The following is a 17018-nucleotide window of genomic DNA, read 5'->3' on the forward strand; positions in this document are numbered from 1 at the left end:
TGTAGATTGTTGTGCATGCATTCTGGCACGTGATCAGAGAAAAAAATATGGTGACCATAAAACAGTTTTTAACCCTGTAGTAGGCCAAACTAAACAATCACCACTTTCTGCTTGCGTACAAATTATAATAAACAATTTTTATAGCCAGAATTTAACAGCCAGCCCACATACATGTAAAATTCTACTGTGAATGAAAAGAGCTTTTTTTTTCCCTTCGTTAAACAATGGCTTGACTTCGTTCTCCGTCCACTCTCTCACCACTCTGCCTCTTTGCAATCAATTGCACACAAACACATTCTATAGATCTAGAAAATTACACGTAATCTGATAAGAAATAAGGCAAATTAAGATGCATGCTGCATACATGTAGCGGTATGAGGTGTAACATAATCTTCACTTCATTTATCGAGCGTGTGTGTGTGTGTGTGTGTGTGTGTGTGTGTGTGTGTGTAGCCCCACCCTCTGTCAAACGCAGAAAGCAGAGGAAAGAAAAGAAACTAGTGCAACTGTAAATGATGCCAATTAATTTTTAGGGGTGCTAAGATTCCATTAAGGTGTGCTTGAGCTCCCCTACAAAGAGTGTAAAATTACCAATGTCTATAAACCTGGCAACCCCACTTGAATCGCTAGCATACTTTCCTTCATACCACCATTATAATTTTAAAGTTGTTGGGTTCTGGAAACTCATATAATCACATAAAATCTGAGATGCAATTCATGGAAAAATTATTATTCACTTCCATCGCTTTCTTCTACTCATGTCACACTGGAGGATGTTAGGTTGCCAGGTCAATGGAAAATGAGGGCAAAGTTCAACTTTATTGAACTTGGAGTATAATGCTTCCATGACATGCTTTCCATGCTAATAGTATCACTGCGGTGAAAGGTTGGCGACAGCTCTCCTCATTGGAAAACCATGTCTGATCTGGATCAGAAGGATTCTGCTACTTGTATATACTGCTAAAAAAAAAAATAAAAAACATCTCCTGAACCAGCACTCAAACATTGAAAGGAAAGACTGAATTGAGGTGGGGGGTGTAGCACTGGGAACGCTTACACAACATTCAAGAAGCCTCTGGAGGATCAATCATCATAATATCAATATTCCTTGATTTTCAATAGGTTGTCTGGCCTTGCGCAATCACACAAGGGAAAAGTTGTGTGTGTGTCTGTACAAGTACAGCAAGCCCCACAGAAGGAAATCTATGAATGGTCAGAGCAGCCAATCTATATCTCATATTGTGGATTATGCAGGCAGCCATACAAATCAAACCAGTGTCTATATTCTAATGTGGCGTCAGGTGACGTTTCATTACAAGCTAGATGGAGATGGAGGCTGCCCTCCATTGGATTATCTTGAAAGCGTATTCTTTTCCATCTGAATAATGTGACAGCAAAATCAGGAAGACAAAAAGGGAGACGGTAAAAACTGAACAAAAGCTGTGGTAGACAGACAGATCACAGAGAGTTTGTGTGAAAGGAAAACCAAAGAGGCATGATGCTAAACACAGTCCAACACATGTTTTAAAAGAATAAAGGCAACTCTTACCTGTTCCCTCCTTGTTTCCATTCTGATGCGTTCGCAGCTCCTCTGATTTGTAGAAGTCAATGCTGGCATAAGTGTTGAGGCTGGAGCTGCTGCTGCTGCTTCCAACTGCTGCGCTCACTCCCCCGACCCCAGAACCTCCACCCAGCGCAGAGAAGAGACGAGAAGGGGCCTGGCTACCTGAGGGTCCATCCAGGCCCAAATGGGGGCTCTCTTTGTTGGCCAAGTCTAAGTCTATATAGTTAAGGCCTTGCTCTGTGGACGAACTCTGAGTGTTTGTGGGAAGGGACTGCTGTCCAGGGAGGGCGAACTGAGAGGGGTTATCGGTCACAGCACCATTCCCCCACAGCATGCTTTCAAAGCCCAGCCGGCGGGCCACAGCTTGAGCGTGTTCTGGAAAGAGGGAGGCAGTGGAGGAAGAGGAGGTAGAGGTAGAGGTGGGGAGGGAAGGTGAGGCAAGGAAAGTTTCTGAGCAGTGCCGTCTGCGGCCTTGAGGGTCAGCCCGGATAACTTTAGCCCCATGGTCTGGGTTGGGTCCTGGTTTGGCTAGGGGGAATTCTAGACCCCGTGAAAGCACTGGAACAGAAGGATCAGTCCTGGTGGGGGAAGGGGCTTTGGGGGAGACACTGGACGATGACCTGGGGACGGTGTTGCTATTCAAACTGAAGGCCATCTCTGTGTAGTCTCCACAGGATGTTGGGGACTCAGACTCAGTCACTGATGGAACACTTTCCCTGCTTTTCCTAAGTGGGGCTTCTGCCACTTCAGCCCCCTCTTCACAAGGGCCAGTTGTACCCTCATCACAGGCTTTGGGGGCATGAGCAAGAGTTGGAGGTGTGGGAGGGGTGTGGAAAGAGGGGAAAACTAGTGGTGTAAGGGAGAGGGGTGAGGGGGATGGAGAAGGGCCCAAGTCCATGTTGACATACTCTGACGCAGCTGGGGGAGTGATGGGGGCAGAGGGGCTGCGGGAGAGAGGGATAAAGTTCCCTAAGCAAGAAGTTGGCCTGTGTTGAGGATGCTTGCTGCTTGAGCCATGAGGCAATGATGAACCATGCCTGAGACCCCTGCCACGCCCTCCTCCAGCGCCAGTCTGGCTGCACTTCTCCCCCTTAAACTCAATGCTTACATACTCCCCTGGGCTCTTCGGTTCTGGGGGCAGGGGGTTCTCACGAACTCTAGGGAGGGTGTTAGCCTTAGAAACATCAACAAACAGGCTCACTGGTCTGCTTCTCGTATGGCTACCTTGCTTGGACAATCCACCAGAACCACGTCTCTGCTGGATCTTACTCCCATCTTTGGACGGAGCTCCCCCAGCCATGGTGCTCACTGCCTGGGCAGCTCTGTCCTCGGTCTCTCCAAGGCTCTCGCTGCTGGCTGAGCTGGAGGAATATGAGGAAGAAGAGAGTGACAGGTGGCGTCCAACCATTGAATTGCCTGCTGCTGGTTGCTCCTGACGCCCTCCCATAGTCCTTCCTCCACCCATTCCCCTACTACAACTCCCATTGGGCCTTCTGCCTCGTCCAGGTCCATCATCAAAGTGTCCAGCAGAGGGGTTGTGTTTGTAAGACCGGGGAAGGGAATAGTAAGAATACACCATCTTGGGGGCTTGCTGTTGACAACTGGTCTCCAAATGACTGGTGTGCTCAGGAGGTGGGGGGCTACCGTTTACAGAACGTGCACTAATTGGAGACATATTCATATAGTCACTACCTGCCCTGCTGTCTGCACTGCCACTGTCCACCCACGCCCCTCCAGAGAGACCTCCACGCTGGTCAGGGGAGCAACTGCTATTTGGGGACATTATCATATAGCCATCAGAAGCTGGTGGAGGGCGGATCTGCTGTGGAGGGGACACACTGTTGTTAGGGGTCATGGCCATGTAATCATCAGCAGGTTTGGAGTCCGAGTCTGGGACTGAGACGGCCAGTGACTGGGACAGGGATACTGGAGGCTGAGTGACGCCAGGCAGCATGGACATGTACCCATTGTCCACACCTAAATCTACGCTCCCACTTGCTCCTCCACCAACTTCACTTCTGAACTCACCCGCCACATCCAAGTACCCTCCTCCTGTCCCTGCTGACCCAGCACCCATGACAGATTCCCTCTGTGTGGAAGAGGAGGTGGAAGCAAAGGATTCACGGCTGGTGCTCCTTGACATGATGGCATAATCGGCTGAATCTTCTTCTGCTGGCTCCTCGGCTCTGCGCTGACGTGGGGCCAGCCTCTCCAGGGCCATAGGGGGTAAAGAAGCCCGCTTGCTCAGCAGCCGACGTTCAGCTTCACATTCACGGCTGGAGGAGCGCCGCAACACCCTCCTTGTCTGGGGCTGGGAGCCACAGGCAGGTGTTCCTGGTGCTGGCAGGGAGCTGGATGTCAAGCTCCCTTGATTACTGCTGCTACCACCACTGCCACCACCACCACCACTACGTTGGCCCATTAGGATATAGTTGGCACCCTCCTCACCAAGGGACTGGCTGCCAACGCTACCAACAGAGCTTCCAGGGAGGCTCGGGGAGGGGAGGAGCGTGTGATCCCCAGGACTAGAGCCATACTCGTCTGAGGAGCCATAGTCACTGGGTGAGCCTGAGACTGATGCGCGATGGGATGGCACACGACTGTAGGCACCAGATGGACCAGCACCAGTGGAGGACGTGACGCCTCCGAACTCAGACCCATGCCCAGAACTAGAGGAGAGGCTTGGAGCTGGGGAAGGCGCTGGGGTTGAGATGGAACGCATCAACCCAAGAGGAGTTTTAGCAGCTGTGTTGGGGGCTGAACGGGCTGACTTCGACCTGAGGATTGGGGTAGTGGAGCAGGAGCCATTGGTGGATGGGCTGGAGCTTGGCCCTTGGAGCGGTGTGGTCCCTGACATCCCTTCTTCACCTTTCCCTCCATCACTGGCAGTGCGAGACCTTGGGAAGCTATGCCGTGGGGTGGGAGAGGCATTGGCACTGCTGAGCCCTGCCCCACCATTAGCTCCACCCGGAGGCTCAGTTCGGGGCCGGCGGGTGAAGCCCACCTGGCTAGGAGGAGGGTTTGGGTGGTGACGGCGTGAGGGAACACTGATGGGATTAGAAGCAGTAGCACCTCCTCCGGGGCCAGAGTTCGACTGAGACTTGCTGCGTTGGCGGAACTCCTCGCTCAGAGCCTTCATGGCCTCTAGCAAGGTTTCATGCATGTTCTGGGCCACCACAGAATCATCCACCTAAGACACGACACAAAAACCCTTTGAAACAGTAAACTCAAAGTACAGTTCTGGTAGACTCTAAATTTAGCTGTGAATTCAATCTCAGTTACAATTCAAACCACAGAGAGAATTTAAACTGAATATTCATTTTTCTTTAAACTGAATTCTGATTCCCACAGAAAAAACATGTGTATTTCAATTAAATTTGGAATTAAAGAGTGCCTTTAACTCAGGACAGCTCAAATACTGGCGGGTTGGTTTCTTTAATATATGACTGATTTATCTAATTCTCAGATTAATTTAACTACATTTGTAAAACAATTTGACTTTCAATTGAAGTTAAATTAAGTAAGACTGAGTTTTAAAATCTCAAGTGCTCATATTTAGGCACTTTCGACATACCAAAGTATAGTGTCACCACAGCCTTTTAGTTGTGGTCAACCAACAACCTTTATGAATTGGAACATAATGTTGGGTTACATGAACTTTAATCATAAAGTTGGGTAACTTTGTAGTTTCTCCAACTCTGTTGATTATAGGCTCTTAATGTATGTGGGACTGGAGGGTGAAACTATAAACATAAGGGGGACTGAAGATTACAGGCTCACCTGCATCCAGAACTCGCCTGGGCCAGTCACCGCAGAGCGCCCCACCTCAACGAAGAAGAAGTTCTCTGAATGGCCGCAGCGTCGGACGTTCATCAGCTGCAGCACCACGGCAGCAGCATCAGAGTTGAGTTTGACAAAGTTGACCGTCTTGTCGGTCAGGCAAAGGCGGTAGATGCCCACCAAGTTCTTGGCTTGACCAAGGCCTTTGGGCCACACCTTCACCTGCCACACCTCTTTGAATGCAGGCCCAGGATTGGGCACTCCATAGTCACCCGCAGCACCACTGTCAATGGGGTTCTTACCTTTAGGGACAGACAAAGAGAGAAGGATATTTAGAGGTTGTTGGGGTGAAATAATCAGGGTATGACTAGGTAACAAAAACTAGAGAGCCAGTTCAAGTGTTGTAAAGAGGAGTATTTATGGATAACACTTGCAAGTACAACTGCTGCAACAAAGCACTGACATGACCTTCATGCATCTGTGACCAAAGGGCACATCGGGTGAAACCACCACTATTTACCTTTGAGTGGAGGGCAAGGTACCTTTATTATGTAAGATCTGCTGATATTGAGCTTTTCAATGATTTTTAAGCCAGATCCGAGTTCAAACAGAGCATGTAGGGGCTTGTGAGACCTGCTGTACCTGCAGGCTCCATACCTGGGGTCTCATTCGTCAACCACACACAGGCATCCTGACACACACACACACACACACACACACACACACACACACACACACACACACACACAAAAGCACATATACCAGTGTGGAAAAATGAACCTGTTGACAACTAAAGCCCCGAACAAGAATGATGACTGTGAAAGAAAAGCAACCGTTGTGGAAAAACTTGAAAACAACTTGAACCAACTTGGAAAATGCTTCACAAGTGAATCTTCTCCAAAACCAAAGCAAACAATGCAAATAGATGGCCGGAAACCCCAGAGAAAGCACTCATAAGCTGCTCAAGAGCCATTTTTCTGGGACTGCTCTACTGACAATAAACTGCCTTTGTAGACTAATGAAACCAAGTGTCTTTTAGCAGAGGTACAGACAGTCCATCCACCCTTTGTCAGGTATTCTGCATTCAGAGAGTAGGGAATTATTAATGCAAGGAAAAACAGGAGAGAAAACTCTTGGTGCGATCTGATCCTGGGCTGCCAGACAAAAGCAAAGGACTTACTTAACCACTTAACATTATTTGACCGCCTGTTTGGTGCTTGAAGTCACTGTATTGTTCACAGATCTGAGGCAGGAAATGTACAAATTACCTTAATTCAATCATTCTGTGCAACTTATTGTCAGAAGCTATTGACACGGCTTCTGAATATATCACAGATTTACCTCTAGTCTCCTTTAATCCCAGCCACAAGGGACTTCAACATCTGTTGACGCAAAAGCCCAGGATTACAGGAATACCATGACGTGACTCATGTTTTAGGGTGGATTCTTATTCTTCTTTAAAGGAAACACCCTAAAATGTTCCTTAAACATGGCCCCTTTCCTCTCATGCACTTTTTTTTTTTAGTTTCCCCATCAAATTGACAGGTTGGATATGCCTGAACATGACAACTACCAATCTGAGAAGAATCAATCAACTTCACGGCAGGGCTGAAGAAACAAACCTCCACAAAGGGGCTCACCTGTTGCCTTAATGGGAACAGGATGTTCTTTGTGCATGAACAGTGAATTTGAGCACCTGCTTTATTAGACTACCACATCCTGCATATTGAAGCATTGACGGGATGAGTGTCTTTTTGACAAGCAACTGACTGAAAGCTCATACTTTCACAAAGCTTGTGTGGTGTTCTACTTTAAGCAATGATTTTGGCCCAATCTGGCTAATCACAGTGCACCCTAGCCGCAGAATTACAAATGTATGCTGGTACGTCTGCGTGCGTTTGTTCTTCCTTTCCCATGACTCTGCTGCAAATCCTACAATGACAACCATATGTAGACAAGAAGCCTCAGCATGCACAGTGGACGCCATGTTAACTGAGCTTCTGTTATGACAAACATTTCCCCAGATCCTCTTCCCAAAACATTTTGACTTGCGATTGCAAAAGAGGGAGAAGTCTGACGTGTCTCGTTGTGTCTTCTTCCAGCTCGCTTTCCCAAAATTGGAGCATCGCTCACAACTTGAAAGCAACTTAGAATAGATGTTTTGTTGAAAGCCACGGAGGCTGTGGCTTAGTGGCTGTGTGCATGTGTGCGTGTGTGGAGGCACTCCCCCTACATTAGATGACTCACTCAAGGCCATGCATGGATGTTTCATGCGCTGCCTTGCTCTGTGTGTGCAAGGAGCTGTGTGCAAGCCCTGTTTGCCTCCTCGATTTAGATTTACAACAGGAAGCAACGGTTTGGGGATTTTTCAGTGGGGACTGAGGGAATGAGGGACTGCAGGAGATTGCAAAGAGATACCAGAGAACCACTGAGGAGGGAAACAACAGGCTTTTAAAAGAATCTTTAAAGAGGGAAAAAGCTTATTTTAGGTTTGCTTGGATTTAAATAATCTAATTACAGCCTTTATTTACTCTAAAATTACATTTTTTCGCTTCTTGGGATTGAGTCAATGCAGAATATTCCTTGATCTTTTCCTTTTCAAGAGCCCATTTAACATGTCTTTAGGAGAGCACAAGTGTGCTGTTTGTTTTGAGTACAGTGCAGCCTTAAACCTCAGCTGTGGCCTCAAGAGTACTTCCACACACACACACACACACACACACACACACACACACACACACACACACACACACACACACACACCCTTCATCTCAGGGCCACTCAGGCTATACACACTCTTAAAGCAATGAAACGCTTTAAGAGGTTTTCCCAGATTCCCACTAGGGCGCAGACTGATATAACCCTATCAAGCGTTATAGACCTGTCTTCATGGTTACATAAAGCTCGGGTTGATCCTACACGGAGTCGTCTGAATTATTGATTACCTGGCTTTCTTACGGAAGACCTTCACAGCAGTGTGGTGCTCAGCAGAGATGGCTGCTGAGAAAAGGGTACTTTTTTTTTCGCACTTTGCATAAAAGGAGGTTATCAGCCGGTCAACTTCCGTGCAGCGCGACACCACCCCTATACGACATAATGAATCTCAGGAAAAAACACGCATTCAATAGACCCTTAGCAGGAGATGAATCTAAGGACTGAGGGCGGATGCACATGAAAGCAAAATGCAGCTGGAGGTAATAAAGCGCCGGCGTGAAGCTCGCTGGTTGAATGAGGGCGATGCGTGCGGAAAAACATCCAGCCAACCTCGACTCAACCTTGAGGGAGGGTGGATATGAAGAGTTCACACAAGGTGACTGTATTTATTTCAAAGTTTCAGCATACCCTTTCTCTTTTTAGCAACCTTAAAAAAAAAAAAAAAAAAAAAAAAAAAACTCACACTGGCTTATTCACGCACCAGTTGTTTACTTCACTTTCGCCACGACCGCACATGAAACTTTCAGTCTTAACGAGTGGCTCGAGGATGGCAACCCAACATGGCCAACACTGCTGTCTATTCATGCAGATTTATTTGCTATGCTTGAGCCGCTGCCTCCCCTGAGAACACACACTGTACATAAAGAGGTCATAATCTCACCCAGTTTTCTCAAACTGGGATTTTAAATGAGCCGAATTTGTGGCGTTGAGGCGACGCTGCATCTCCCTTGCTTTCTCATTGCCTTCATGCTGTAACGCAGTGTGTGTTTAAGGGGGCAAAGGGGTGCAGTATTTACCCCCGGGGGCTGCCAGATGCCTGCTGAGATATTGACAGCTCCTCCTTGGGTGACAGGCTAATTACTGTTATGGCCGTCACACACAAATCCCTGAGAAAGTAGGTCTTCCATAGGGGTCTGTGGATTGTGTCAGCTCACCCACAGCAAGACCAGGATGGGGGGGCGCTGAAGCACTGTGGCACTGGGTGGGATTGTACTTGGGTTAGGACCAAGTTTAAATCTAATGTTCTCATGTTCAGGCACTAAAACAACACCAGAGTATAGCGCCCTCCTCCGCTTTTTATTTCTATCATTAAGTTACGGTCAAGCAACGACCTCTATGTAAAGCAAATCTGTGAGAAAAAAAAACTGAATGACTGAAATTTATAGCGAGATTCATAATTTAATCCCTCTTCTTAGTTAGCTAATGCAGCCTGTAAATCAGGGAAAGCTACTCTGGCAATGAACCGGCTGGCTCTCACTAGGATCTGTTTCAAGTTTCTGACCTCATTGCCCCAGCACGCTGGGCTGCGCCATAATACCGCAAAACACTGCACAGAAACTTCTGAGGGCTAAGCCCCATTTTCTACCCCCTGTCTCAGCTACTGTGCCCCCTATACCACCCCCACTGCCATACCAGGTTACCACCGTGGATAGATGGGAGACAGCTGTGTACTTTTTGTCCTGGCGTGTATTTCAGAGAGAAAAGACAGCGAGCCACCCGGCAGTGAAAACAGTTGGTCTAATCTCTGGCTGCCATGTGTGTACCCGTTTTCCTCTTCTTCAACTCCTCCTCTTCCTATCTCTTCATCCATTTCTACCATCTGTAATCCCCCCTATCTGGGCCCACACTCGGGGACACAGTGCTTCCCCGACACCAGCATCTGCCTGAGGTTAATTTCACATGTGGTTCGTGTTAGCCAGGAGAGCGCACACACACACACACACACACACACACACACACACACTAAGTGCATGAAATTATCAGTGACGCATCCGAGGCTCGCCGTCCCTTGATGAGACACGCAAAAAAAAGAGAAAAAGTTCAATGTGAGTAATTTGAAGCAAAATCAGCACAAGCGCTCTCATCAAACTGGCAGCCATCTTGGACTTCGCTGGGGGGGCCTGGCTCAGGTCAGGACAGGCGAAGAGTTCCCAGAGTTAACCAGAAATCTGAACAATACGATGGATGAGTTTTTCTTTTAAACTAAATAAGACGCAGTTCTGGAAATTAAACGTCCTCTTGCACAACTTCTCCAAAGCACATAAATTTAACGTTACGATTAAACTATTCGGGAATTCGTTCTGGCCTTCCAGGCAGGTGGCCTCTCCAGGTTCCTCTTTTACAGTACATTAAGCAGTTTTACAGCAAATACACAAAGCTAATTAACACAAATCAACAGCAATAATACCGAAAAAGTGCAGAGAGTTCAATTCAGGTTGCAATTTAAATTTAACACACACTACACACTATCAAGAACACAAAGCAGTTGCATTCACAGAGACTTTACCTACACATATACACACATAATCATACTTAGAGGCACATGTACCAGCATGCAGCCAGACTGTATATACTGTACACAGTTCATAATAACTCGGGCCAAAGTAATGCAAAACACAGACCCACTCTAAATAAAGCAGGCTTGTTGCTCTGTGGTGCAGAGAGGGCGTCGAATGATTGAAGAGTTTAACTCATTCTTGTATACCTGTACGCACTGCACAGAGGCATGTGGAAGAGGGTGTGCATGTCCAAAGAAAAGAGGAAACTCTCCAACGCTCTAATCCTCTCCTGGTGTCCATTCCTTTGAGACGGCAGAACGCTTTATACCACTTTCACCTCATTATACTCAAGAGCTCTTACATTTCATTCCCAAAAGCGACACATAAGGGCTCCATCTTTCAATTTTTACTGTGTTTTTACATTTTTCTGAACGAAAGTAGAAACACAAACAGAAGATCAGAATGAGGTGTTTATATTTCCTGCTGAGACTGGGAAAGGCAGGATTCCTCCTGCTTCTCCACGCTGGTGTTACAGTAAATCCAATCAATGCCGTGAACTGTATTGCATCTCCTGGAGGAGCAGCACACCAGCTGATGAGGAGGGTCTCCGCCGAATCTGATGCATTCATCGTCAGGCCGATAAATCCCAACTCATGAACTTCCTGACCTCCACAACAACAGCGGTAATGGGCTGGTATCAGCCAACAGCAATCAATACGTCCCACTATTAAGGGCTACTATGCATTTAAAGCCCCCGGCTCTAGCATGCTCAACATATGGGCCTTCATTGACTAAATGGGTCTTGTTGCCCCTGGCCTTGCTCTGCTGTCAGTCAAACCCGGGCACTTAATTGATGGGCTGCTTCGACGGTGAGCCGACCCCAATCCACAACGGCAGACGGGAGGAGGAGCGCTCAAGGCCATTTCAGACTCATGGCGCTTTACTGTACCTCTAATGCAAGGAGCTGCTGCATCGCAACGGGCCAGAGCTGGCCGTAATGAAGCCCAGCCTGCCAGATTGTCATGTTAAATAAAATTACAAGGTGTTAACGGGCACAAACTATTAATGCAGGGGAAATATCCAGTGGCAGCTCAGCACTCTTCAGCCTGGATTAGAGCCCCAAATGAGCCAGCTCCTGTCCGGAGGACAAGACGGCAGAAAAGACAAGGTGGCACTCGAAAAGATGGCCACTGATCATTTTCTAAACTTTTACCTCTCTCCCTGCGCTCTCTCCTCTCTGACTTTAGCACACAGCCTCTTGCTGTGCCACCAGCGGCTGACCCTCGAGACAATAATTACTGCCTAATTAGGGGGATGAGCAGTGCTTAAGCACAGCTTAACGTTTAATCGGCCAGCTCGGCGAGCCACCGGTGAGATCCAGATCTCGTTGGCCAGAGCAGCCGCTCGACGCTCCGGGATGAAAAGGCTCCAGAGCCGCAAACAGAGAATCTGATACACGCACAATTTTCCTCACATAAATTCAGATTTCAGAGTTTCGGTGCGATTTGCTGAGCTGTGGCTCAATCCAACACTGCCTGCATTTGTTTTGTGGTGCTTAAAGTGTCAAAAATTACATCCCAATAATCCACGGCCCTAACTGAAAACAGGCTGGCAGAGGAGGAGGAACTGTTCTCAGTGAGACTCGTGGATTATCATGAATAACCATGTCATTATATTTGGAAACAGATGTTGTTTCTCAGTGTTTCAAATGTAGTTTTTTTTTTGGAGCTTTGAACACAAAGAACTAACGCCCATGGAGATTTACCGTACTGCTGGGATGTCAACAAACAACAAGATCACAACAACACCATCTGAGCAGATAGATGGGGCCCTCGCGTTTAACCCGACGGCAGGTTATTCATTTTGTTCAGAAGACGGCAGAACAGAGTGAAGAATGGCCGTTATAATTAAGGCAACAGCTTCAAATGTCTTGTCTTGTCTGTCCAAAATCCAGAGTTATTGAGTTTATTATGACATATGACTGAAAAAAGCAGAAAATCCTCCCATCTCAGAAGCTGGAACAGGGACACGTTTGGCATTTTTGCTTGAAAAAAAAAAAAAAAAAAAAAAAATGACAGAATCAGTAAATCAAACTCAAAACAGTTGCAGATTTTCCCTCGACGATCAGATTAACAGACGTTTCAGCTCTGCTGTGAGCAACAAAAATCGCTCGTTTTCTCAACCAGCAGCGCAAAACCCAGAGATGTTAAATTCACCATCAGATAAAACAGATGAACGAATACATTTCCTGTCAGTCTGTGAATCTGCTAAATGGGAGACAATCCGGTCAGATTGTATCTGCTCTTGGGCCGTGTTTTTCTTTTGCTACTGTAATACTTTCTGCATGTTCGTGTGTGTTTGCGGCTCGTGTTTCTCTCTAGTTTAGTGCCACTGGCTCCCGAGCTTAACTCTGTTTTATCGAGGTCAACAACAATTCCTGAAGTCAGTCAGTTTTCCTGGCGGGCGACGATTGTGGGCCGCACCTCCGCCCGTTTCGTCGGGGTTAAGCCTTTACACACTCGACTGACTCCTAATAGTTGAGCAAATAGCTGCCCTCAAGCCTGATACTGTACTCGCTGCCCGAAAGGGTCTTACTGGACTCAGCTGAATAAATAACCGGGATCCCAACATCGCCCTGCACGGCAGCTGGCTCGTGTTTGTGCAATTACCGCCGGCTGGAGGGGAGCCTGTGTGATACTGGACGGATCCTGGGCTGCTTTAGGTGAGTTTCCCAGGCCCAGAGCGCAGAGCGGAGGAAGCGTACGGGAGCACGGACGGCTTCCACCGCATGCACGCCGAGCAACCTCTCGCTGTGAGGACTCAAAACAACCCAGTTATTCCAAAGTTCAACCCATAACTTCGATTCCTCCTCCGCCCTCCCCTGTGGGAGCGTCACGTGAGCAGCGACACAGGTATCAGGCTGAAGGAGTGGTCCTCTGGAAAGTATGCGAGACAGACAGTGCAGCATCTCTTGGCTCTGCGCCCGTCAGCTTCGCCCTGCTCCGAGTCTGCAGGCTGTGAATTCCTCCGTCTCCACTCTGGGACAAGCGGAGGGGGGACGAATGCTCGACTGTACTGACAGCGGTGGGGAAGCGACGGTGTGCGCAGACGAGGCGGAGGGGTGTGTGGAGGTTCAATCAACATACAGACACCGAAGACTTGAAACTGTGTATGAGCTGCACATACCAGAGGAGGGTTATTACAGGAAGGAATCCTGACAGTGTTCAGTGTACGTGTGTGTGTGTGTGTGTGTGTGTGTGTGTGTGTGTGTGTGTGTGTGTAAGCTATTTTCGCACATGCAGGTTTAGGCAGCAATTGGCCGTGACCCTACAACGCCCCCTCTTGCAAAACTCTCCCTATACAAGCCCGGATTGTGTGTGTGTGTGTGTGTGTGTGTGTGTGTGTGTGTGTGTGTGTGTGTGTGGCCTCATTTTTTTTTTCTTTGTGCATGAACAGAAACTGCAGCACATACCACAAGAAAACGCCTGCCAGCGTGCAGGGTTTGCACAGCAGCCAGCCGCAGCTCTTTGTCATTGTCAGCGAGGGTGATTTACAGGAGAAACCCGACACTTGAAGCAACAAAAGAGGGTGACGAGGAGTGGCGCAGCACACCGGACCTGTCGTTTCAAAGACAGCTCCATGACCACGGCTGCCTGTTCGGTTTCCTTGGAAGGCCGAGCGCTCTCACCTGCAGAGCTGCAGCCCGTGAAGCCCAACTTTCTGTGCGTCTGACCTTTACAGACAAGCACTTAGTAACCACAGATTGGATTATTTGCACTCTTTTGGGGGGGGCTGTGAAGTCAGTTTCTTGCACCTCCGCTCCAACATCTGTCCTTTCACTTTCCCGTCTGAGCGGAAACTCGTCAAGCACTTGGGAAAAGTGGGCTGCACGCACGCAAACACACAGGCTCAGTGAAGGCAACAGGAGGCGGCACAATGTTTACACCAATCCCAAATCTGCTGGATTTTTCAGCTAGACTCCCCTAATGCACCTACTGGCAGCCTGCAACTTCTTGGAGCTCATAAATCAGCCGAGCCTGTCTCCAAGCACGAAACATCTTGCTCTCAACTGGGTTTTAAATAAAAATCTGAAATGTTCTGTCTCCTCAGGTGTTTTATTTCCCCGCCACTAATCAGCTGCTTTGTGTAACAGTGCAGGAGGGTCAGGAGTGAGAAGAACCTTGAACTCATATCTTTGTTTGCCAAGATTGCGTCATGTGTCGCTTGTGGCCGGGCTGGTCTCTCACAGCCAAAGGAGGGGGGGGGGGGTAAAAAGCTGAACAGGTGATTTGACGTCCCAGTGCGTAACACTACTGGTCAGACAGCTGTGTTTACACAGCGGCTGATTGACACCATTTGAGAAAAAAATCTGCATGGGTGATATTTTTTGGGGTGGGGGAGGAGGGGGAGTTGAGGCCATTTGCACAATGAGGCAGCCTGAGATAAATCCACCGCAGGAGAGGCTAAGCTGCTTACTCATTAATGGTCAATCAGGAAATAAATATGAATGTTCATGAATTAACCATGGCTGAGCTGTCAGGTGCGAATGTGCTCTTTTGACTACTTTTGGGACGTTTGTCTCTCTTTTTTGGGATCAATGACTGATGTAATACTGCAGTGTCAGCAGAAAAAAGCAGAGCAGGCAAAGTAAACAAGAGGTCAGCGTGCGTTTGAGCAGTTGACTCACGGTCGAAGAGGCAAAGCTTGCGCACAAGCTGAGACCCCAAAACACCCACGAGAGTCAGGAGACGCAACTGGGAGCAAATATGTTGACCTGACACCAGTATGATAAGGACTGGTGGGGAGGATAAGCTCCACTGTGCAGCTTAAAGGCGTATGTTTACACACACACTCCCGTTAGGGGCCCTTTGTAAACAACTCCAACCTGTTTTAAAAGTGCAAAAATGCGCACCACCCAGCTCCAAAATCCCCAAATTTTTTTAAAAGGCAGCGGGAGTGCATCCACGCCACAGACACAAACTATGTAAACTTGGGCTGGCGAGCTGTAATGGTTTTTAAACAACCCCTGCATATTATCCAAAACACTGGAGCGAAACATGTCCCGATCTGCAGTGCGCTGCCACGTTTTCTGCTCTCGTGCAGGAGCCCCGCGCGGTACTCGGTGTGTGCATGCATGCATACATGCATACATACATACATGCATGCATGCATGCGTTAAGAGCGTGCATGAGTGTTCTGTGAGTGTCTCGCTTACTTTTGCACTGCAGGTCCACCATGGCCTGGTACCACTCGTCCTGGTCCGCCTCGTTCTCCGCGGCGATGGCGAAACTCTCGGCCCGGGTGTAGAGCACGATCATGTGCTTGTTCTTGGAGTCGGCCCGCTTGTTGATGTTGAAGCACGTCTCCAGCGCCACGGCTTTCTTCGGCACGGGGGCCTTGCCGCGGAATTTCTTCTCGCTCTCGTAGTACTCCAGGCGGGCCGGGCCGCGCTCCGAGGCGGCACGGAGCACGAAGTACCGCCGGTGCATGGACTTCTGCTTGCGGAGGTAGCCGCTCTTCCGGACGTCCTCACCGCAGCTCTGGTGCTCGCCCGCTTGGCTCTCCATGACACCCCAAAGTCTCCTTCGGTTCCCACGAAACAACCAAACGCGACCTCTTTTCTTGCCCTCGTAGTATTTGTGCAAGTTTCAGAGATGTGATTCAAACATCCCCCGGCTGCGCTCCCCTCCCTCTCTCCCACATCAACGCAGGCATGTGAGAGGGGAGGCAGAGGTCGGTTTGGTTTGCTGCTACTGCGAGTCCCGGAGGTTAAACGTGAACTCGGGTTTGTTTGCGGCTGCAGCTGAGGTCAGTTTTGCTCTTCTTTTCGCGTGTTTTGCTCTCAAACGGACGGCCCAGCGCAAGTTTTCCAGGCGCACGCGGGCCAGCACATGCGGCGCAGCTCGGCGCGAGCTCCCCCTGCTCTCCACTACTACTACAACTAGTGTTTCCAAGCGCTGTCTGAGCGGTTTAATCCCATTTACTGCACATCGCAGAGGACAGAGGCCGCTCTGCTGCACACGCCGCCTGTCTCGCTGACCGTCTGTCCCCCCACCCCTGCCGTGCTCGGCTCCGGTCTCGTCGCCGTGGTGTGGAGAGGAGCGGAGGAGCTGAGGAGCTACCGTGGAGCGGGACTGTCACTCAGCGCTCTACTAGTACTCTGGAAAGCCGGGGCGTTCACGGACGCGGTCCGAACTCGGACATCAGAGTTTCAAACTCGCATCCGAATGGGAAATTGCAGAAACCAGAGTGTACAAGCTACAAGTCTAGCAGATCCTATGTTTTGTCTTGTACTGTAATGATATAACAAGTGCTTTTTTTAAATTACATAGACGAGTATTGTACACGTATGTAAAATACAGTTAAGTATGTGCAGGTGTGTAATGAACAAGTATTTTACAGAGATCAGATGTTGGATTCTGATTAAAAACATCACACTTACGCACAGTAAACAGTGCTGG

The 17018-nt window shown here is 48.5% G+C and overlaps 1 protein-coding gene across 1 annotated transcript in view; it reads right to left on the reverse strand.

Annotated features, from left to right (window-relative positions):
- Positions 1–16719, reverse strand: part of LOC143316991 (insulin receptor substrate 1-B) — a 44055-nt gene extending 27336 nt beyond the window's left edge. The window contains exons 1-3 of the mRNA XM_076724890.1: positions 15773–16719; positions 5345–5646; positions 1550–4754 (exon numbers count right to left, since the gene is read on the reverse strand). Coding sequence (XP_076581005.1) covers positions 1550–4754; positions 5345–5646; positions 15773–16124 — 3859 coding nt within the window. The 5' untranslated portion in view covers positions 16125–16719. The remainder of the gene's footprint in view (positions 1–1549; positions 4755–5344; positions 5647–15772) is intronic.
- Between the last annotated feature and the right edge of the window lie 299 nt (positions 16720–17018).

This window comes from Chaetodon auriga, chromosome 24 (assembly GCF_051107435.1).
Source record: "Chaetodon auriga isolate fChaAug3 chromosome 24, fChaAug3.hap1, whole genome shotgun sequence".
Taxonomy (NCBI): domain Eukaryota; kingdom Metazoa; phylum Chordata; class Actinopteri; order Chaetodontiformes; family Chaetodontidae; genus Chaetodon; species Chaetodon auriga.